This window comes from Notamacropus eugenii, chromosome 1 (genome assembly GCF_028372415.1).
Source record: "Notamacropus eugenii isolate mMacEug1 chromosome 1, mMacEug1.pri_v2, whole genome shotgun sequence".
Lineage (NCBI taxonomy): Eukaryota > Metazoa > Chordata > Mammalia > Diprotodontia > Macropodidae > Notamacropus > Notamacropus eugenii.
Window position 1 is genome coordinate 26,600,737 of NC_092872.1, and position 24,896 is coordinate 26,625,632.

At 36.3% G+C, this 24,896-nt stretch overlaps 1 protein-coding gene and 1 long non-coding RNA gene across 11 annotated transcripts in view; one reads left to right on the plus strand and one right to left on the minus strand.

Annotated features, from left to right (window-relative positions):
• The window catches only part of BNC2 (basonuclin zinc finger protein 2), a 512,918-nt gene that overhangs the window by 337,632 nt on the left and 150,390 nt on the right, over nt 1-24,896 (plus strand). For 8 of the 9 annotated variants that reach the window (XM_072655796.1, XM_072655875.1, XM_072655805.1 and 5 more), the window contains one exon: nt 18-120. In XM_072655796.1, the coding sequence (XP_072511897.1) occupies nt 18-120 (103 nt within the window). Of the gene's footprint in view, nt 1-17; nt 121-10,654; nt 11,034-24,896 lie in introns of those variants that run through there. The other variant, XM_072655853.1, reaches the window with a different exon arrangement.
• On the minus strand, nt 4,076-10,559 carry LOC140534644 (uncharacterized). 2 transcript variants are annotated; one of them, XR_011977408.1, is made up of 4 exons: nt 10,471-10,556; nt 9,353-9,514; nt 8,366-8,519; nt 4,076-4,639 (listed from the first exon to the last, which is right to left on the minus strand). It is a non-coding gene; the product is annotated as an uncharacterized lncRNA (long non-coding RNA). The 2 variants fall into 2 exon arrangements; XR_011977407.1 differs by lacking the exon at nt 9,353-9,514 and having other exon boundaries at nt 10,471-10,559.

A 24,896-nucleotide genomic window follows, 5' to 3' on the forward strand; every position in this document is an offset into this window, starting at 1 on the left:
TGTTCTCCCTTTTTCAGGCCATCCGCTGTACACTGGTAAATTGCACGTGTGAATGTTTCCAGCCTGGGAAGATTAACCTGAGGACCTGTGATCAGTGTAAACATGGATGGGTGGCACATGGTGAGGGAATTGTGGGCTTTACTTCCTGTTTCAGTTGTGTGAGTGTGAGAGAGAGAGAGAGAGAGAGAGAGAGAGAGAGAGAGAGAGAGAGAGAGTGTGTGTGTGTGTGTGTGTGTGTGTGTGTGTGTGTGTGTGTGTGTGCAGTCCTAGGATAAAGAAGAGAGGTCCAATTTACTGGCAATGCCTCCAAGTATTGGTGGAAGCACTCAGTGCGTTACCATTTCTGTGTGAGGCTCAAAGAGCATATTCTAGTCTCCAAGAAGTAACGCTATGCTAGCAACTCTCAGCAGAAGGGCCAGATGTTTATACTATGGTTGGTCTGCAGAGTTCATATTGCACATAGCAGCAGCCTGATGGAAACTCAAACATACCACAGTCAGCCTTTCAAAGCCTGGATGTCAGAATGAAATTGGCAGATATTCTGGCTGAGCAAAAGGACTTCTAAGGCTGCTCACCCTTATAATAGGCTCAAGTAGCTGAATTCATGCCACCAGATGTTAAATTGGGTGTGGGGGATGGAGCATGGGGCTAAGAAAGGGTAAGAGAGGAGAGGAGAAGATTTTTTGGCCCATGTCCATGAAAATAATATGTAAAAATGAACCTTAATTTGTTGTGATATGGGGTAAAGGATATACAAAGAGAAGACTGAAATGGAAGTGGCTTTTTGCCAGGTAAACACAACAATTCCACTACACATAGCTTGATTGTATCATGTTCTGTGGAAGTCTATTACATATCATTATGGGAAAAGTAGAAACAGAATTCATGGGTAGGGTTTTTGTTCACCTGGATTAGGGCAGGGAACAGAAGTGGAGTGGTTCTGATAAATAGTGTTCACAAAGGAAATGTATGCCTGAAATTAGTTCAGACATTCCAGGATATTGGCCCCAAGTGGGCATACTCTTAATTCCCTTGTAGTGCCAAGTATCTAGTAGCGTTGACTTTTAATAAATTTCCTGTTATTCTAGCAAGATCTCTAGTCTCAACATGGAACCTTAAAATGGTGTTCATCTATTGTTGCTTCCTGATTTCGTGTTGTTATCTAGATGTGTGAGAAAAACTTCATTCATGTTAATGCAAAGTGATGGAAGAAGAAATAGGAAGTTAAAGGGAGGTATCGACTTCGTAGTACCAGAGCTGCAAATATAATATGTGACCGAGATAGACACAATTCCATGTTATAGACAGCAATGGAACGTGTTCCTGCCCATGTAACCGCACTGCAATAACCTGTAACAACACTGGCCTCATTATCCTTGTACTCCATGAAGTTGTCATTAGTTTACTTTAAGTGATATTTTTACTTAGTGGGTCCGCTCCTAGATTGAATGAATGGATGCATCCTATTGCTTTCCCTGCTGGCACCCCAAACCCAGTTTATTATTTTTGCTTACACATCAAGCCGTGACACTTAAGCAAAAATATTTTATTTCATAAAAACTGAGAATATGCACAGTACCTGGTGGCAACTGGCCATATTTAGCGGGTGAAGAAATGGATGAATTACAGTATTGTCAGCATTGAAACCCAATGGTTTTCTCTATCTGCCTATCAACTCTTGTTTCATTCAGTAGCCTACAGCATCCCACTCTCTGTTGTAAAAAACAAAAAGCTTACTACCTACAGATTTGTTGTTTGATATTCTAGTTTCTTATATGGAAGTTGCACTGGCAAAGGAATAAATTAACATTTTTCCCACTTGGCATAAATTATTGCTCAGAGAGTGGCTATTTGCAAGATTATGTATGAGGGATATGACTTGTAAACTTTGCCTTACATTTTTTGTTATAACAAACCTTATACTTAGCATATCATACGTAGTTATTGTGTTTATACACTACAGTCAACATATATTTTCTCAGATTAGACTGGGATAAGTGAAACAAAATTAATCTCAATCTTTCTCTGTCTCTGTTTCTCTGTCTCTTCCTCCCTTGCTCTTTTCTCTCTCTCTTTTTCACTCTTCCCTTCTCCCCCGTCTCCATTTTCTCCTCTTATTTCCTGTCTCTCATACATACACGTACACATATCTCTATGCAATTCAAAATATGCTCATTCAGCTATGCAGATCCCAAACTCTCCTTTTCCTTCATTACCACATACATGACAGTGAGTGGTTGGCTCCTAGCCTTTGAGTTGGCGGTGGGGTTGAGAGCACCCACTTTTCTTGCCCCCAGCATTTCAACTAATTGCTTCACCCCCTCCCCCTACACAGAAACCCTGAAATCATGTCTCCAATTATTTCTGCTCTGAGGTGAAACACAGCAGTCTTCTTTGGCTGTCTTACACACACACAAGTCCTGGAAAAAAAGAAAAGAAAAGTAACAACGTGACTTGGGTTTTCTAGTAGGTGGTTTTATCTCCAAGTGTATGGGATGGAAACAAGACCACCAGAACCCATCTCACAGAAGTGTTTTAGAGAAGCCCTGAATACACCCCACCTGTTCTGGTGCTATTAAAATATTTTTCTAAATTCTTCTTGCCAAGAAATTAAAAAAATTCAAATACTAAATTCAAGTATTCCTCTAAAAAAGTTTGTATTTCAAAACCACATCCTGCGTAAAATCTTCTGAATATTTGTTTGGACCTTTTGACTAGATTTGTCTTCCTTTCAAGCAACATCCCTGATTTCTGTGTTTTACAGTTTAAATTTGATGGCTTAGTGAAACAAGTCATATAGACTTGTGTGTATTATGTGCATATGTATAATATATATTGTATATGATTATATATTTCATGTGCACATTGGGTACACTGGCTTATAAGTTAGAACAGTGACAGATCTGTTTAATTTTTTGACCTTCGCTGATTCCCAAAAATTTTGAGAAAGACGTTAAAAAGGCAACTGTGATTAATTCATTATATACGATAGCACCTGGGTTTTGAAATGACTCAGTGAGTGTGGTTGCTCTTCAGAAATTACTTCCTTGAAATGGTTTGAAAAGCTGTTCTTGAATATTAATGGGTAGTTCCCACTGAATTAATTAGGGATTTCCTGTTTTTTTCATTAATGAATTTCAACTCTTGAGCTTTAATATGAAACAGAATATTTTACTTGAATTAAAACATGTTCTTTTTTATGCGAATGTTAAGTTTTTCCAACCTTGATAACCTGAACCGTATTGAAGAGTGTAGGTGAAAAATAGCCTAGAAATGCAGTATTCTAACATTTTTCTTGATTGATTTGTGCAGAGTTAAAGGTGCCCATTTTTAGGGTTGGAATTTTTGAAGAAGAGAGGGAACCACGCCACAGTTGGGTTCTACCACATGGCAATTGCTAGTTAGAGGGGTTTTTCCCCCATTTTCTGTTGCTTTCCCTATATTTTGCTTCCTTCATCTAAAAAAATGATTCCTTCAATGTCACTTCTTTTCTATTAAGAAGTGACAAAAGGAAAATATCAATATGAGAACAAAGTTATCAAAGGGTTCCTTCTGTGTCATAGGTGTATAGGTTATGTTGTCCCTGATCCCTTGTTCTGCCAAGGCATAATTCATGGGTGGCACATGAGGTCATCCATTTAAAGCTGTCAAGCACCATAAGAGATCATCTAATCCAAGCCACTTTTTTCACAGATGAGGAAACTGATGTCCAGAAGGATTTAGCAATTTGTCCATGGTCAAATATGTAGTAGATGTGATTCAACCTAGATCTTCTGACTCCAGAATCAACGATCTTTCCACCATTCTATAGTCATTCCCCTCATGATCACCACTACCTTTGCAGTATGTCATCTTTAGCACACATACACTGTAGAAGAGTGTTGGAACTGCCTCTTTTATATACACTGAAATTCTCAGTAGTACTACCTACTTTTCCTTCCTTTCACTCTCCACTGAAATAAAATTCTATGACTCAGAACAGGGAAAACTAGAGTCAGTATCTGCATTACTAAACATTTCTTTACCTTAAAAAAAATAAAGTATTCACTCAGAAATTACTTTAAATAATGAGCTGTGCAGATTAAAATGATTTTATTTGTATGTAGTTTTCCAGAAAAATATCTGTTTTCTGAAGTGAAATATACCTGTTACCTGAGTCAGTTCATAGTAGAATCTGGATCTTAAGTTGTGTAACCTGCAGGTTAAGGGGTGTATCTGGAGTTTTCATGACCTCCTTTTCCTCTAGTGACCTTTAGATGTAGCCATGGTCTCACTGGTACGGATCACAGGCTTTTTACATTTTATGCTTTACACTTCTTGTTCATTTTATTTTATTTTATTTTTGTAGCTATTCCATAAAGCATTAGAAACTTTCCTCTGGTACTTTTACTTGAAATACCACTTTGTTATTTCTCAGTTTTCTCTCCAACTCATCCATTTCCTTTGTCTGGCATAGAAGTCCTTGGTTCTTTATTTTACAAAATTTCCTGGTCCTGGGCATTATACACTATATCATCTTTCCTTTACCCTATCTTGCATATTTCCATTGGCTCATCTGCAATTTTTATTCTTTTGAGATAAAAAAGTTCACTTTTGCTGAATGCTTTGAGGTTTACAAAGTCCATTCTTCTCAATAGTCCTGTGAAGTAGGTAATGAAATATTATAAGTGAACTTGTCCAGTGTCATAGCTAGAGACTGTTAAGGTCAGGAATTGAACCCAAGTTTCCTGACCTCACGTTCTATAATCTCACCAGCACACCATATTAAGATGATGGTGTTTCCTTCTACAGGAAATGGAAGCCAAGAAATGTTAAATGGTTTCTATATAAGTTTCAGAGACTCTTGCTTGGGTTCCACATTATGACTATAGTACTTCATATTTCATTATGGTCTTCAATCCAGATACTAACCATGCTCAACATAAATGAAGTCATGGATGTTGCTAAGTAGACAATTCATAAAGAGAACCATCATTTCCATTATATTACCATTTGTGAGAATCTAAATTCAATTTGATTTCTTTCAGTATGGCATATAGGTTCTCCATCTATAAGAAGTTTTATTTCCTAAATCAAGAAATTATTTTAATATAATATTTCTCTTGTTGAAACAAAACAAAAACAAAATATAACTTGAATTCTTTGATGAAATACTTCAGGATTCACATAGCAAGATTTAAAGAAGACTTGGTGTTTGATACCATAAATTTTCACTCATGAGGAGTGTTTGGAAAATAGTGGGGACAACAGAAAATGCTTCATTTAGAAAAGTAAGTTTTGATAACACTAAGAATTTTGATTTATCACATGCCTTACTGGCATAACCGTGAATAATTTTAATGGCCTTAAACTGTCATTGCTGGTTATTTGAACCTAATATGTTGCTTAATAAAAAAAGAGCTCCCATGAAAATTCGTTTTTAGTGTCTCATTTGTGGCCTTGATTCTTAAAGGCTATGCAAACAGAATATAGTCTCTTGCGAATCCTACCCAAATAGAAAGGCTTTGAGGAAGACTCCAGTTTTGGATGGAATGTCTTCATCTGAATAGTAGTCTGGTTAAGTGCAAAGTCTCATTAGCAGAAGGCTGGCAAAGGCAGCAGCTTTAAAAATCACTAAGGTAAGATGTGACCTCTTTTAGGGAAGGGAAGAAGACCTCAACCAAAGAAGCCACCCTGTGTTTGTTTGTTTAAGGTAATAAAGACACTTAACATGCTTCAGTAAAGTGATAAGTATTCAAAGATTGAACATTTATTAAGTACTCTCTGTGTGTCAGGCCCTGTGCTAGGCTTTGGGCAAAAGTGAAAAGACCCCTGCCCTCCAGAAGCTTACATTCTTCCTCTCCTCCCTCACTTAATAGTATTTTATTTTTTCCAATTACATGTAAGGATAGTTTTCAACATTCACTTTTATAAGATTTTGAGTTCCAAATTTTTTTCTTCCTCCATCCTTTCCCTCGCCACTTCCTCTTCCCCTTACCCAAGATGTCAAGCAATCTGATATAAGCTATACATGTATGATCACATTAAACATGTTTCCACATCAGTCATATTTTGAAAGAAGAAATCAGGACAAAAGGGAAAAACCATGAGAAGGAAAAAACAAACAGAAAAAGAAAAAATAGTATGTTTTGATTTTCAGGCTCCATAGTTCTTTCTCTGGATGTGGATAGCATTTTCCATCATAAGTTATTTGGAATTGGCTTAGATCATTGTATTACTCAGAAGAGCTTAGTCCATCAAAGTTGGTCTTTGCACAATGTTGCTATTACTGTGTACAATGTTTTCCTGGTTCTGCTCACTTCACTCAGCATCAGTTCATGTGAGTCTTTCCAGATTTTTCTGAAATCTGCCTGCTCATCATTTCTTATGGCACAATAGTATTCCATTACATTCATATACCACAACTTGTTCACCCATTCCCCAACTAACTAGCATCTCCTCAATTTTCAATTCTTGGCCACCACAAAAAGAGCTGCTATAAATATCTTTGTACATGTGGGTCCTTTTCCATTTTTTATAATCTCCTTGGGGTACAGATTCTGGAGAGCATTTTGGAACTATGCCCAAAGAGCTGTAAAACTATGCATTCCCTTTGATCAAACTTACATTCTATTGAGAAAGAAAACATATACACAGACACACAATACAGATGGACAAACTCACACATACACAGTCTTGGAGGAAATTAAGTGATTCTAAGAGGTCAAGATGAGTCAAACAATAAGCATTTGAAGTGCCTACTTTGTGCTTGTCACTGTGCTAAGCCGTAGTAAATACTAAGAAAGGCAAAAACAGAGCCAAGCGTGAAGGAGCTCACAATCTAACTGAGGAAACGAAAGAGACAAACATATCTACAGATGTATATATATGTACACATAGATCCATAGACTATATTTATAGATTACACATATAGATATTATATAGATCATATATATTTCTATGGACTATATGTATATACATAATTACATATGTAGAAATGTGATCAATTGGGAATAATCTCACAGAGATGTCACTGGCATTAAAGGGGACTAGGAAAAGCTTCTCACTGAAGGTGGCATTGATTGAAGGAAGCATTCAAGACATAACAAATAGTTAGATGGACACAGAATTGACAGATGAATTGCAGTGTGTGAGGGTTGGCGACAATATATTGGCCATATCAGTGAGGAGTTGAAAGGAAAGTAGCATCTGATAAGACTGCAGTGATAGGTTGGGGCCCAGTTGTGAAACAGAGAAGTTTGTGTTTGGCCCTAGTGGTAATACCCAATGGAGTTTATTAAGTAGAGGATGGAAATGTGCTTTAGTAAAAACTTCTTTGGCTGTTGTGTGAAATATGCACTGGAGTGGTAAATCAGTTCAGAGGCTATTGTAATAATTCAGGCAAGAAGTGACGTAAGTTCTGAACTAGGAAGGCAGCTGTGTAAATAGATGAGGGACTTGTGGAGATAGAATTGCTAAATGTGGCAGTTATTGGGCTATGTTGGGGTAAGAATTGAGGATGACACAGAAATTTCAAAACTGGGTTTTCTGGAAGGAGAGTGGTGGCCTTCACAGAAATAGGAAAGTTTGGAAAAGGGAGTTTTAGAGAAAAGATAATGAATTATGTTTGAGATGGAGTTTGAGATGCATATGGGATATCCAGTTTGAAATTTCCAGGAGTTCAGAAGAAAAACTGGTGCTAGATATCTATATCTGAAAGACATCTGAAGATAGATGGTAGTTACAGCCAGGGTAACCCATGTGCCTACCTAGTAGTGAGTAATGAAAGAAGAGAAAGAGGTCTATGGTTGAGCCTTGGAGGTATCTCCCATTATTAGGGGGCATGGTGTGGATAATGATTCAGCAAAGGTAAGTGAAAAGAAGCAGTCAGGTAGGAAGACAAGAAAGCAGTATTATGAAAACTTAGAGGAGAGAATATAGTATCTAGGAAGAGTGATCAGCAGTGTTAGAAGTTGTAGAGAAGTCACAAAAGATGGGGATTGAGAGAAGATGACCAAATCTGACAGGTCGTTTGACTTTGAAGAGAGCTGTTTCAGTTGAGGTACGAATGTGAGAGGCTAGATTAGAAAGCATATTGGACAGAGTCCTGGGATTTTGAGTCACTGGATCTTGTTTGAAATTTCAGCTGCCCTATTTGCCAGCAAGTCATTTAACCTCTCTGGGCCTCAGTTTCCTCATGTGTAGAATGATACAGTCAGACTGAATGACCTCTAAGATCCCTTCTAGCTTTCAGTCTATGGTCTCAGGAACTCCACTCTAACCTTAGTGCCAGAGTATTTCTTTTTAAAAATAGCTCCATATTAAGCCAAAATACAACAAATTCCCCCACCAAATAATGTAATTGTGGCATTTTTTATTCACCTACCGGTGACTTGGATTAATATTTCTATTACTTCTTCTGGAAAAGACTTGCTTCAAACATTTATGGACTTCCCCCTTTCTTTTCTACAGATGTTTTCTCTTCCATTTTGTCATTCTCTTCCATTGCTCGTGTGTGAGGTCAGCTTTACAGTAGAAAACTGAAGTAGAGGAATGATACACTTATCCAAATTATTCAAGACAAGTCCTTTCCTCTTGTCCCCTTTCCTTCTGTTTTATCTAAACAATGGCATTTTAACATGGGACTGTGATTTTAGCAATGGAAGTCACTTTAGACATATTTTCCCAGGCAATTCATATTTGTAAGATACTCTAAGCAAGGGACTGTGTCTGGCACTTATGTCTTTCACCCTTACTAGTGGACAGCTACGTAGGAGGCATTTTCATGTCTGACCTCAGCGTTGTATAACTCATGAACTTTGTACAATTCTTAGAATCAAGTGTTTCTTGGATTTTAGATTTTGCAAGTTAGCTCTTCCTTCTGGGTTCTACTGAACTCTGTTGCTTAAGTGCTGCAGGCTATGACAGTTGTCCAGCTGTCTTTACTGTCATATCTAAGAAATGAGTTTAGTTAAACTCAAATTGTGTACAGTTGGGTTAGATCTGTACCTTTATTTCTGTGTAATATGTGGTAGAATTTCTCAATTGTGCCAGTTCCATTCCTGGAACCATTAGCTTTGAGTATTTCATTGACTTTTTTGGTTAATACACTTGAATCAGTGTATCTTGAGAGAGCTTAATAGTACAGAATAAAACTAGGAATCTTTTTAGGAGATAGTATGGAAAGCTTTTTGTCAGTTCCTAAGCCCTATCGATGTATTACTTATGAATTCCTCAAGACATTTTTTACACAGTAAGTTTGCTTTGCTTGTGAAAATGTTTCTTCCGCCCCCACTATTATTTACATAATATTCCCTTTACTGGACATAAGATCAGTGATCAGTAGAAATAAAGCAATGATTTCCTTTCCTGCCTGCCAGTCCTGCCTGCCCAGTCCCCCACGATGGAGACTCCTCTATCACAAGCGTGAAGGCATCACATTACTGTGACTTCATATTATTCCAAGTGACTAATCAACATTTTCTATATGATAATTTTTAAAGTTGGCATGAGACAGATGAGAGAATGAGGATGCCTGAACAGGAAAAAAAAATAATGCTATCAGTAGAGTATTTTCCTAAGCTCAGTTGTGGACCCTTTTCACTGATGAACTTCTCTTTCTTTTCATTAGGGAAGAGATAAATCTCTAAACATCATGTAAGAGTTTCAGAATTACATGCCTGTGTTCCAGCTTCCAATTTAAATCCTTTCCCATCCTGCCATATTTTTTTCTCCAATTTTTTTTCCACATAGAGACCAAGTCAAATAAATCCAGAGTTTGGTTATTGTAAAGTTATAGTCCAGTTAATCTAGCAAGATAATGGTCACAGTTATTATAATAACAGTTATACCTCCTACTTACGTAGTGTTTTCAGACTTAGAGTTTTTTCCTCACAACAACCCTATCATGAAACTTTTAATATAGATATTACTATTCTTATTTTACAGATGAGCTAACTAAGCCTCAGAGAGGTAAAATACCTTGTCCACAATTGACAGCTACAAGGGTGTGACTGGAAATATTTTTTTTTCTGGGACCACAAGAAATATGTGAAGATTTGAGTGGACTGGGATGGGGACCCAGTATCTCCCAGAGTAGGAGGGTTAAGGAGTGATGCTTTCTACAAAATAATTTTTCTATCTGTAGACTTTCTCTGCTCTCACTCCAACAAGCTATCCTCTGTAGTTTCAGAGAGTGATTTGAAAAAAAACGCAGCCTTCATCTAGCCAGATAAATTAATTTTTAGCTGCTGAAGCAGCTCGAGTGAGACATCTGGGTTAGGGTACTTCAGCAGCCAAAGTCCTTTTTCTTTTCTCTTGACTTACTTTTATGTTAAAAAGCAACAGCAGAGTTGTTTTCTGGCCTGACAGGGGAGGAGCCCTTCTCTGCTTGACCCAAGGGCATGGTGCCCTCTTTTTAGCTCATTCTTTTTTACTCCCCTGATCACAGCTGATAGTTTTTCAAAGGACAATTTCTACCCAAACACTAACCTTTTGTATTTGATTAATGAATCAAATACATTGCCTCCCCATACTTCTTGGTGTTATTTTTTCAACTTGTACATCTGTATGGTGATGCTTCATGTTCTTTTTAGGGCACCTATTTGAGTCCTCGTGTTTCTGCCCATCTCCTTGTCCCATTCTGTACATTTGAGCTGCTTCCAAGGGAACAGTTATTTACTCTGTATTGTTAACATGATTCTAGGAAGTTTTGCATTCCATATTCCATTTATCCCCTAGGCCTGGGTCAAATATGGGGGAGACATGGCTTTGCCATAGTTTGTGTGAACAAAGATCTGGAGATTTTAGTAGATGACTAACTCAGTATGAATCAGAAGGAAAAAAAAAGTGGGTCTTAATCTATGTGAATGGAGGAATAATTCCAGAAAACAGGAGGTGATAGTGTTGAAACTCAGACATGGTCAGACCCTACCTGGAGTATTGTGTTCAGATTCAGGGACCATATTTTAGGGACCATATTAACAAACCATTTTGTATTCAGAGGAGCATGGCCAGGGTGCCAAGGGGATTGAAGGCAATGACAAAGGATTAGGGTGAGTAAACTGGGGTTTATTAGCTTGGAAGAAGAAATTTTGACTTGGGGGAGAATAGGAGAATATGATAGCCATATTCAAGTATTTGAAAATCTGTCCTATGTTAGGAGAGATGTGCTTGTTTCACTTGGCTCCATAAGGAAAAAATGTCATGCATTCTGTAAAAGTTTCAGAAAGAGCACTTTACGTTCCTAACAGTTAGAGCTGCCCAAAATGCAATAGCGTACCTCAAGAAGCATATGTAAAACAAATCTCGATGACTATTTGGGGGAATTTTGTTGAGGGAATTCCTATTAAGGGACAGGCATGACTTGGAGTAATGAACAGAATTTTCAAAGAGGGAAAATATCCCAACGATTCCAGTTGTACGGTATTGAATAACCTCCACAGGAAGTAAAAAGGTCTTCAAGTGAAGAATGAGTGGCCGATGATCAGGGATGTAATAGGGGAGATTCTTATTCGTGTTTGGAGTCAGATGATTTCTGAAATCTCTTCCAACTCTCCTGTGAGATTGGTAAGAGGAAATTATAAAACCTTTCTAGCATGACTTTGAGATGATAAGAGGTAGTGGTTATGAAGTGGCACTACATTACAAACTTTTTCGAGTTTTTCAAGATTGTAATATTAAATGTGAGAACTCAGACACATTTTGAATCTTCTCCCTTTTCCCCCACTTTTATTACATAAATGATAGATTATCCCTTTTCTTTTACCCTAAGGAAACATTCTTCATTGGACAGTAGTGTAGGTTAGATGATTGTGCTCCCTTGGTAAAGGAGTTGGTGATTATCACCCCAGTGATGCTGGCTCAATTTCATGCTTTTTCGGTACACCAAAGAGCTGTGATTTAAGCTTTTGTTTGAACAGAAATAGAAAGTGGTTGGGCCTGAAAGTCACATTTTGAGAACTCCACAGCAGGTTATTTGAGTTGTAGGGCTACTGACTTCTTGAGTCCTTAATGTCCAATGCCCAGGGTACTGGGGTTGTAGACAACGTTAAAGCCACGTTGGCCTGTTTCAACACCTCTAATACTGCTCATGAAGTGCTTTGATGGGCTAACCACTTTATCATTTTATTACATTTTATTACATCATAAATTTTTATATCTTGCTAACGATCCTACAGGAAGCTTAATTGTTTATAGGAACATCTTAATTAACTGGAGTTCACCAGGTTAAGCAGAGCACAAATTGGAGGAGTTATTAATGAAACCAATTCCTTGTCTTCACCCTGGAAGGTCCTGTTAGGTAAAACTACAGGAATTTGGTGGATCAAAGGTACCAAGGATGTCTTCCTAACATAGTATTAATGCTTTTAAAGGTACCATTTTACTGACTTCCCCTCCATATTATCCAAACTGAACAAGGAAATCACTGGATAAAAAAGTACAGTAAAGGAACTCCAACTATTTCATGTGTTTATAATCGTATCCCACAAGACTTTAGTAGACTTGTGGTATAATGCATTGTATTCTGTTCCTTGCCAGTTTTTTTTTTTTAAATAGAAGTGTGTTCTTGTAAAGTGTACCTTTTAAAATCCTCAGCGGTTTCTGAAATTAAACCTATAATTGAAGCATGGTATAGTGAGTAGAATGTTGGATGTGGAGACAGAAATTATGAGTTCATAATCCTCCTTTGATACTGACTACCTGTATGACCCCAGGCTATTGAGTTAAGCTCTGTAAGCCTCAGTTTCCTCATCTGTGAAAAGGAAGATGTTGGACTTGATAATACCTGAAGTCCCTTCCTGCTCAAAAATCTGTGATCTTATGATCAGAGACCATATGGCTAAGATGCCTTTATACCAACTCATGTGAAGTATTGGAAGACATTGCTCCCACATTTAGGTCAAGGAATTATGGTAGGTTTGTGATAAGCATCCAGGAGAAGGTCCCAGTGCTCAGATATATGTTTACAGTACTTCTCTGCTCTTTGATAGGCATTGATGCATGGGAGATGCCACAAAATTGACCTATTATATCCTTAAGAGTGTGATTCATGAGCTTGTGCAAATATGGAGCCATCTCCTTGGAAGTATACAGTTTTCTATGATTTGATTCAGGTAGAGTTTTCTTGGTCATAGACAAGTCAATGAATCCAGTATCTTAGTGTGAAGAAGAAATATCTAAGACTGTAATCAGTGGGTGCCTGGGTACTTATATAAGTAGTTCTTATATTTCCTGATATTAAAAACTCCAGTAGAAAATTCAGTATCCTGTTATTCCTTGTTATACCAAATTTTCACTTTCCCCATCCTCACTGCTTTCAATTTAGATGACCTGTCAGTTCCAGTCACTCATCTTTTCTGAACCTCCTTGTTAAATCCTTCAACTTTCCTTATTTCCAACTGTTAGTTTACTTTGTAGGTACTTTCTCACCATCATCTTGACTAGTGAACACCTTCGCTAGTACCTAACCCACTGACAGTCCGGTGTTATTAATTCCTGTATATATTAATTTCTCAGGTATTTGCTTTCAATGACTCTTTCCATCTTTTCAGAGAGTAAACAACAAACAAACAAATAAAGAAAGCGCCCCATCTCTCCTTTCAGGGCATTTCTCCGCCTGTCCCCCATGTCTGGAATGCTTTCCTTCTTGTGCTGTATTATTCTGGTATCCTTTAAGGCCCAACTAAACCCCTCACTGCCCCCCCCCCCTTCTGTGGGAAGCCTTCCCCAATCCCTCTTAATTCAGTACCTTCCCCTCTGCTGGTTATCTCCTATTTATCTCAAATGTAGTGTGCTTTATATGTATGTTTGCTTGGTTCCCCCATTAGATTGTAAGCTCCTTGAGACTAGAGACTGTTTTTTGTCTCATTTTGTATACCCAGCACTTAGCAGAGTGCTTGGCACATAGGAGGCACTTAATAAACATTGCTTGATTGATTGAATAGAAAGATATACATAATAACCCAAGTATTATTTCAGTAGGTAGGAGCGAAATCTTACATGATTGTTGTCTCTTCAAACATTAATTGAGACCCCTCCCAGACTCCTTTGCCTTTCAGAGATTTTATTCTGAAGTAAAAGACCTGAGTTTAGTTCCATTTCTATTAACCATAGTGATAACAATCATTGCTAAAATTTACGATGTTTTGGTCAGATTTGCCAAACACTTTCCACATAGTATTACATTTGGTCAAGTTACGCTCTTAACTCTTCCTTACCTTCAACTTTCTGAAAGCAAATACTCCTTTTCCCCTACTTTGGCTTTTCATGTTTTCCAATATGGGGGGGGGGGGGCGGAAGGAGGGTAAGAAAGGAGAGGAAAATAGAGAAAGAACCTACCAACCCTAACATTAAAAGAAAACACCTGTTTGGTTTGCAGAAATTGGCCAGGGAGGTCTTTTTCCTGACAGGCCAAAAGCGACCATCACAGGGGCCCCTTAAAAAAAAAAGTCAGTTTTTTTTCTCCTTTCTTTATTTCATGTGAGCATTGGCAGAAACTCTGACAAGCAGTTCTTCATATTTTATTATGTTCTCGTCTGGCAGAATCTCTGTCAGGCAAAAACCTTGTCAGCGGAAAACCTGTCGTAGGATCAGAGGAGACAAAAACAGGTGTCACACAGGCAGTCAAAACTGAAGGGAAAAAAAGATGAGGCTAAAGAGAGAGAGGCAGACAATTACATTAATGCCGTTGCTTTTATCTTATGGATGTGTGTTATTATCTCGGGGTGCTGAGTGCACAATTCCCTCAAAGAAAAGTAGACAGGAGACAAGGGGAAACTTGATAGTTATTAACTGAAGAGGCAGTGTGTCAAAGCTGGATAGGGTTCAAAGTTTTGCAAAGGGGAAAAAAAAAACTGCAGACAGCAAGCAGCGTCTGTGTGGTTCTCCTTTCGGCTACATAAACCTAGTAGCAGTCTAAATTTTTCAACTTGGAAACAGATCATAGAGAGAAAAAATAATGAAAGATTTCATTCAGAGGTTTTTTAGTAACATTTATGGTATATACATGCAACTGAAACATCATCTTCACTATTATAAAATATTGCGACAATGTGAGACATGGTGAGGCATGAAGACGGGCATTTGTCAGTTCAGCTGTGTTGTTTGGATATGTTTAAAACACCTATTATCAACACACTTTTAATTAAAAAAAGCTATTAAGAAACCCTTTTACTAAGTGTGAACATCTGTACATGCAAGCTGTAAATTAGGAGATCACATATGTGTGCCTCAGTCAGAGACTAAATGAATTTGGCAAATGTTTTCTATTACTGGTCTTTAAATACTGCAAAATTCTCAAGAAAAGTTGCATAATTTTCAAATTTGAAAATAATTTCTCTTACTGTCCCTGATTAGTGCCAATTAATTGGGATTTCCTTCCCCCAAGCCCCGAAATGGTCATTATTATTTCCATAATGAGAATTAAAATAACTGGCCAATGTTACTGAGTTTCCTTTTTATTTGTTTATACTGTTCTACAACTTGAATGATTTCCTCAAAGTTTGGATTCTGATATATGCTATTTCCATGGGACCTGAACCCTAAGTGATTTACTAGCTACTTATTTTCACAAGTCGTATATATAAGTCAAGACTCTAAATGGAAAGAGAGATATAACATTTAGTTCTTCTGTTTCTTCAGTCTCAGATTGATCACACTTCTAATTTCAGGTGTGAGAGTCATGGAGCCTTGTTTCTTTGGTTGTGATCATTAACTCATGCTGTCTGTTGAAAATGGCATTTTCCTCCTTTTCCTTTTCCCCTTCTCCCCATAACTCTACTCATACTCTGATCTGATGAGGAAATTCTTATGAAGTTTTGTTTCTTCATTTTTTAAATCCTGCTGAGATTAGAGTACTGCATCAGTTTGATACTTCAAAAATGCCCTAGAGAAATCCAGCCGTCCAGAAGAAAACACATGTCAATGTTATAAGCTTATGTATATGTGATAGGATGAAATTTGGAAATGGAAGAAATGATTGAACTATAGTTTCCACAATGATATCTCAGACTGAGCAGCAAGGATAGAGGGAGCTTAGCACCCAAGAGGGTGATGTACATAGTGGGGGGAAAAGAGAATGCTATTCTAGATTTGAGTTTTCCCTATAAGATACTAGTACCTATACCAAACTTTTTCCTCCCACAGAATATTCCCTTCATGTATTTGGCAAATTGGCTTGCAAAGGCAGATGTCCCCATAAAATGAGGCCACATCTCTTGTAAGGCTTTGCTTTGGGTATGACCTATCATAAGAAAATACAGTACACAAAAATTAGAAGTTGCAAAACAGATAAATTGAGTGTATTATTTAGATTTCTAAATGATCCTCCACTTCAGAACAGAACTTTTTTCAAGGTTCCTTTAAGCTGTGAACTTTCTTTTGTGTATTTTAAAATGGAGTTTGATTTATAAATACTCATTTTGCATTCAGTTGAGAAATATCTGTTTACCATAGCAAGGCATATTCCTTCACCATCTCTCCCTTATCCTTGGTAACCAGAGAATGGATGGGAGGGTATGGAGAGCACCTCTAATTCACTGCTTCATTTTAGCTTCCTTACCAAGTGACTTCATAGAGCTGGCATCAAGGTTTCTCATCTACTTTTGAATTTTCTTTTATTTCCTTTGACCTCCCTTTGGTGGAATTGTAAATGAGCAATAACATTTCCGAAAGGGAAGGGGTAATGTACATGAGGAGGAGGAGGAGAAGAAACTAAAGGCTTGTTTAAGCTCCAAGCTACTGAATATCCAAGAGTTGACTGTGGGTGGTATGTGCCATGCTTTTAAAAATAACACAATTAATCTTTTATGTCTTCCTCATTCAGATTTTAATGATTCTCAAACTTTATTGTGAGGACTTTATTATGTATAAAACATGTGGGGTGGGTTTGGGGGAAATCATGTTTGAAATATTGAATTTAATATATTCACAATAGGAGCTCAAATTCTCCCTTAGGCTAATTGTGGGCTACCATAATGGCTAAAGGTGAGTTATTCTTCCATACTCAGTACTCAAAATCTGTTATATCATTTATGCAAAAACCATTTTGTGCTAAGAGAAAATGCCAATGCAAGTAAAGTAAAGCTCAAACAGTACCTCCTGTCTCCCAATACTAATGACCACCAAGGCTTTCAAAATAATTCAGATTAATTAAGTAAATATCTATTATAATCCTATATTTAATAGATAACAAACTCACTTATAGTGTTTTGAGACCTAGAAACATTTGTCCTACAACAGTTCTAGAAACAGAATGCTAGACTTGGAGCCACAAAACTGTGGGTTCAAATCTAGTTTCTGACACTTAGTAAATTTGTAAATGTTGGGCAAGACTCTGAACCTTTCTGAGCTTCAGGTTCCTTTAGTGTAAAGTGGAGAGAATACTATCTAGTACGTCCTAAAAGGTAGTCACTGTCAGTCTCAAATCAGATAATGTATATAGAGTGCATCGCAGACTGAAAAGACTGTATGTATGTGACTTCCAGGTCATATGACAAAATCAAAGACCAGACATTTTGTTTCATTCTCTCAATCTCTCAGAACTCTCCAAAATAGGAATTACGAGCAATAACCCCAAACAATTTCAACTGCTTTTATCATCTAGGATACTAGTTACCCTAATGAAAAAGCAATCCAATGAACAATAATGAATGCTAATCCTTAGCCCCTAACACATGCCTTCACTACCACTTACTCTATGCTCCTATAGGGCTGTATAAGGTGATATGTGGCTTTGCAGCATACATCAGATCTACCTCTAGCCCCAACTCCCAGTGTCAGGGAAAACCAAAAGTAAGTAGCTTATCCAGGTTGGGGTCACAGTATAACATTATCTGTGGTCTAGTAGAACTCAGCCAGAGAACTGAGGGACAAAGGGGAACTGTGCAAGGGTGTGTGTGTGTGTGTGTGTCTCAGAGAGAGAGAGAGAGACTCCACTAAATCCAAGGCAAGGAGTCAGGGTTTTGGCTGGCACAAGTGGGTTTTTCTTTTAATCTTCCAAAATCACTGGTAGAGACTGAGTCCAGTAAAATGTCAATTGAACAACATGGGAGGAGGCAGAGACAACTTTGAGGTCCAATGCCTGGGGAAAACACAAGGGAAAGAGTCAGAAAATGAGCAATAGGATATCATAAGGGGGAAAAGAACCTTGAAACTACTGAAAATCTTAGAAGGAAGAAAACTCAATTAATGACTGAGTACAAATAGATAAATCATCCAGAAAGATATTAACAAAAACCTCCAAATCAGCTAAAATAGTCCAGATGTCATTGAAAGACAAAGGAAAATAAATCAACACCTGATGAGGCAGAGCACCTGATGGATTCCCAAGAGAGTATGGAAATGTGACTGAATGTTTCTGAGTCATTTAAAGAGAAATAGGAATTATAGAAGCAGAATTTATTTCCTGTACAGTGGAAGTGATCCTATACAGCAGAGAATAGAAAAACTTGAATCCATATTGCCAAATCTCTTCAAAGGAGAGAGAAAGAGAGAGAGAGAGAGAGAGAGAGAGAGAATAAGTAATAGGTTGCTATCAAATACTCAAAAATGAAGGAAAATCTGGAAGAAAATCAAAAACCATTAACACTGATAGAGAAAACTTCCTCTCAGAATATGACAAATCAAACAAACAAACAAAAACACTGACCTGCAAAAAACTCTGAGACACAAATTAAATAACAAATAATAAATTCTTAAAGTGACCAGGAGAGTAATCTTCAGATACAAAAGAAAAGCAATTTGAATAACACATGATTATTCTGTACCCACCAACGACTGCTGGAGGGAATGGAATAATGTGTTCTGAAAACACATGGAGTAAAAGATCTGCCCTGCAAACCCAAGTCTAACCATTAATGAGAAAAGATCATTGTTTGATTTTTGTAAAAAGAGGTGTTCAAAACATTCCTAGATAGAAAATCATACCTGAACAAATTATTTGCTTTTCAGATGTCCCAGATAACAGAAGTAAAAGAAAAATAGTCAAAATAGTAACCAAGGACAGAAACAGTAACAATAGAGCCACTTTTAAGAAATTTCTTTCTAAAATTATACAAGAAGAAAAAGGTAAAAGCAGAAATCATATAGAATGGATGTGGGAAAAACAGCCCTGAAACAATATTTTGTGGCTAACATAGCATGCATGTAAAAAGGGACAGAAAAAGAGAAGGCAGAGTATGTGATACAACCCAAGTAAGTTTAAAGTTAGTGAAGGGAAACTAATTAGCCTGAGGAAGAAGAAAGTTTATAGGAGAAAGGAGAAGAAAACAAAGGTAAGAACTGAAACAGGGAGAGAGAAAAGGGAAATATTGTTTCATTGGGGAATAAGGAATACCACTTAGGAATGTACCCGTCAGAAGACAGAGAGATTCTATAAAGGGAAATAGTGACCTTTCAATAGGTATACTCTACAAAACCCTTTGATTACAAAGACCACCCTTCCTGCTCAGGAGAAAGGTAATCAGAGCTCCTGGGGACAACTGACATACAAAGGATTGGGAGAATATTGACCAAGGATTGAGATTTTGTGGTAAACAGGAGGAAAAAATGACTAAAGGGAGGGGAAAGGTTAAAAATGAAATATATAACCTGGGACATAAGAAAACTCATACCACAAGACAATATCCTATTTATCACATTCAGGAACTGGTATTTCTAAGAGTAAGGCACAACAGAAAAAAGGGTTAGGAGGTAAGATCTATAAGGCAATAAGATAGAAACTGTTTATAAGAGGAAATCCAAAACAGTTACTTTAGAAGCTTTGATTTTTTGATGGATACAGAGACTAAAGAAGAACTAAATGAGCATAAGGGCCATGAATTAAAGAATAAAAATTCAGAATAGACAGAAAAGGAAGATAAATAATGAAGAGAGCAAATGAAAGAAATCCCTTTTTAGGAAAACAGTGTAGAAAATGAAATTTTAAAAACTAAGATACAAAAGTTGAAGGGGATGAGATGAAGGAAGATTTTTCCTTAATTGAAAGGAAGAGAAGAGGGGAAGAATTAAATAACTAGATAAAAGAATGAAAAAAGTGAACTGATGAGTTAAGTAAAACTGCAAAAGAAAGAGGTAACAAATGGGAAGTGATAGACTAAGCAGAGTTACTTAAACTTTTTCCACTCATGACTCCTTCAGCACTTTTTAAACTATGGGTTGTGATATATGGGCTCTCAACCCACAGTTTTAAAAGTGCTGGACTAAAAGGGAAGAAAAGGAGAGCCTGTGGGAACAGGGTTGCCTTGAAATAGATTCATCTGGAATAATTGCAAACAAATATTTTGTTTATAGAAAAAGAGCAGAAAATCCTTATAGGGAGATAGGGAGAACAATATTACAAACAAATGAATGAAAATAACAAGCCATACTTAGAACCAGAGGTGTGAAAATGGATTAAATAATCCAATAAAATGAAGAAGAGTTGACAGGATGGATGAGAAAAAAACTTCACAATGTGTTTATCACAAGCAACCTATAAACAAAGATACACATCAAATAAAAATGAGGTCCCAGGAATTAACTTTACTATGTATTATATGAATCAAAAAAAACCACACAAGACTTGCAATTTTCCTTTTAGAGAAAGCAAGAACAAATATTCACAATGTAAAAATAGATAAGAAAGGAGGCATTGTACTTGAAGAAACCGTAAACAACAAACCAATGTCATTAAACTTAGATATTTCAAACACCTTAGCATATATAAAGCCATAAAGAAATTACCTGAACTACCAGATGACACAGATATCAATACAAGCATGGACAGAGATTTCAATGCCCTTCTCAGTCTTAGATAAGATCTTTTCTGTTTAGTCATTTATCCATGTCAGAATCTTTGTGTCTCTGTGTAACATTTCACATTAATACTGTTCAGGGAGTTTTCTTCGCAAAGATACTCTAGTGGTTTGCCATTGTCTTCTCCGGTGGATTAAGAGAAATGAAAGTTAAGTGATTTGCCCAGAGTCTCAACAGCTAGTGAGTATCAGAGGCCAGATCTGAACTCAGATCTCTCTGACTCCAGGTCTAACACCAGTACTGTATTCACTGAGCCACCTACCTGACTCTTTGGATAAAATTAACAAAAGGAATGAAGTAGAATTTAATGAATTGTTCGAAAAACTAGAGCTAAAAGACTGATGGTATCTTCTAAGTGAGATAATTAAAGAATATTCAGATATTTCAACACCATGTAGAACCTTTACAAACATTGACCAGGTAATGTAGTACAGCCAAAAGATGTTGCAAACAAATGTAAAAAGATTATGAAAATATAAACACATTCTTTAAAGACCATCATCCAATAGGAAGGAAGGAAGAAAAAACATTCAACAAATGCAGATATGTGTCAGTCACATTGCTAAGCACTTTACAAACATTATCTAATTTAATCTTCACAAACCTTGTGGATATAGATGGTGTTATTATTCCTATCTTACAGTTGGTGAAACTGAGGAAGACAGAGGTTAATTGACTTCATCAGGGTCATACAGCTAGTGTCTGAACCTGAATTTCAACTCACGTCTTCCTGCCTCCACACCTAGCACTCTAATCACTTTGCCACCTCTCTGCTGCACCACCACTATCAAAAAATTGTGACAAGTTTAGGGAGCACATACAAAAGATAAAATATTTTTAAAAATTCCAAGCGGAAACTTAAGAATGAAATTCTGAATAATTAATGGATCAAAGAACAAGTCAGAGAAACAATAATTATGTGAATAAATATAGTAATATTAAATATCATACCAAAATTTCTGTGATACAACTAAAACCATCCTCTGAGAAAAAAATCATTCCTACACCATACATTAATGAAATGGAAAGACAAAGGATAATTGAACAAAATGCATTTTTAAAAATTAGAAAGCCAAAAAATAAACAAAAGAAGAGCTATCAAAGATGACAGGAGAAATAAATAAATTAGTAACACAAAAAACCCTGAACATTTTTTAATAAAACTAAAAGCTAGTCCTTTGAAATGTCTAATAAAGTTGGTAAACTTAAAACCAATCTGATTTAAAAGGAGAGGGCAGAAAATCAACTCAACCATATAGCATATGGCCAAGGTGAAATCACACAAATGAGAAGAAATTAAAAACAAATTATCACAATCTATTATGCACATTTATATACTAAAAAAACCCTGAAAATATAATGAAATAGAGGAATATCTTGAAAAATAAAAATTAGAGGTCTTAACCCAATATCAGTAATAGTATGAACTGTAAAGCAGATAGGAAGGGGAGAATATAGGAAAATGCCTGATTCTCATGGATTCACAGGAAAATTTCATCAAACCTGTAAAGAGCTACTAAATCCAACAACACATAAATTACTCCCTAAAATAAAAAAAAAAAACCACAACAGAGCACCTTACAGGATACCTTATATGAAACAAATATAGCCTTTGTACCTAAACCATAGATGGGATAAAACATTGAAAGAAAACTATAGACCAAGAGCATGGTGATTGCAATTCATCCTAGAACTCATTAAGTATGCAAGTTATATATTTATACCTGGTTTGCAAAGATGATTCAACATTAAGAAAATAATCAACATATTTCATATTTTAAAAATACAGATATCCAAAAACCTCATGATTATCTTAATAGATTAAAAAAACCCTTTTTGCCAAAGTTGAACATTTATTTATGCTAAAACTCTACAAAGAATAGACATAGAGGGATCTTTTTTAATATTATAAAAGTATCTATCTAAAACTAAAGGCAAGTATCCTATGAAATTATTATACAGTAGAGCCTTTCCCATTAAATATGGAACTAAACAAGAATGTCCATTTTCCCCACTGTTATTTCATATAGCTCTGGATATGATAGCAATAGCAGTCAGGAGAAAGAAATTAAAGGCATAATTACAGGTTTATACATAAAAGTATCCATATTTACTGATGTTATATTGGTTTACCTGGAAAATATTAAGAAATTAGCAAAGATAACAAATTGAGACAGTAGTTTCAGCAAAATTGCAGGCTATTGAGTAGACCTTTAACCACCAACCAAAATCTATATAATAATAAAATCCAAGAGGCATTTGTTGAAAGAGGAATCCTATTCCAAATCACTTCAAACTGCAGAAAATGTTTGCATCTGCACATCGGTCCACCAAAGCACACAGAATTCTCGTATCGATTCAACTACAAAATCTTGTTAAAGAACCAAAGAACATTTTACGTAAGAAGTGTTCATGACTGGGCTGTGCCAACGTAATAATATACCAATACTACCTAAGTTCCATTACAATTTCAATGCTTTACCAATTAAATTGTCAAAGAGATTCTTTACAGAACTCAAATAATAATTCCCACAGGGAATAATCAAAGCCATTCTCCAATAGATAAGTGACCAGTGAATAGGAAAAGAGTTTTCTACATAATTGCAAGATATTAACAGCCATCTGAAACAATGCTCCAAATCACTAATGATAAGAAACATGCAAATCAAAATGAAAGTTGTGGAAAAATAAGCACAATATTGCTTGTAAATCTCTGGATCTACACAGCCATTTTGAAAAGGAGAATTATGCCCTCCAAAAGTGAGTAAAATGTCCATACCTTTTGATTCACGAGGTTCCGTTACTAGGCTGATATCTCTGGGATATAATTGATAAGAAAAAAAGTTACACATAAACCAAAATATTTATATCAATGCTTCTTTTGATAGCAAATAATTGGAAACAAAATAGATGCCCATTTATTAGAGAGTGGCTAAACATACTCTGATACATGAATGTAATAAAATATTAATACACCATAAGAAATAATTTGTTGAGCACAGAGAAGTATAGCTAGATCTACATGAACTGATACAGAGTGAAATGAACAGAGCCTACACACACACACACACACACACACACACACACACACACACACACACACACGCGCGCGCACACACAAACTCGAGTACAACAATATAAATGCATAGAGCAATTGTAAAAACTCAAACTTTAATATTACAAAATTTTAAATAAACAAACAGACCTAGAAAGAAATAATAACAAAAGACATTTTCACCTAACTCCTTTGTAGAGGTAGCATGTCCACTAGTGTCTTGCATAATATATATTTTCAGACGTTTTTTGATGTATTGCCATTTTATTATGCCATTTTAAAAGGTCTTTTTTTCCTTATAGCAAAAAAATACTGTTTGTTATATGGGATAATTCTGGAAAAGAATACTGGGAAAGTTGTGATAATGTAGCAACAAAAGACTTCTTTACAAACTTATTTTCCAAAAAATTCAAAGGAATAGAAAATCCACATGTGTCATTTCTTATTATACCAGAGGTATGCAAACTAAATCTTTAAGGAGTTTAAGGCACTTGTGCAAGGCTATACAGCTAGTGCATTTCAGAAGTGGAATTAAATTCTAGGTTTCTTAACTCTATCACTATTACTCTTTAAACTACCTCACACTGTCTTTCAAAACCTTTGAAGTAAACGATTCAAGTTGGGTATCCAAAAGTTCTAGAAGACTCCATGGAATATTTTTGGTTTGTAAACACTGAACTTAGCACTTGCACCTGACTAATGTGATGTTCCCTTCGCTCCCAGAGGCCAGGAACAGTCTTAAGTAATCTTTTCCCTAAAAGCCTAAATCTTGTCCCTAAGAGCCCTTAAAATGTACTTTTTCTTGGAGCAAAAGCTTATTCCTTTTTTTTCTCCTGTAAAATTCTTTTACCTATTTCATTTAAAGCTTTATCCCTCTTTGGCAGCATGGTTCCTTCATTAATCCAACTTTGGTCATTAGAGTTCAAAAGCTGTAATTTGGAGGGAATACTAATTATCATTTTATGTTTAATTTCCTCCAAATTACCCAGTGTTTTCAAAACACGGCAAATAATATGTATTGGTCCCCAAATCAACTCCAATTCCTTAAGTAGAAAATTGTGATTTT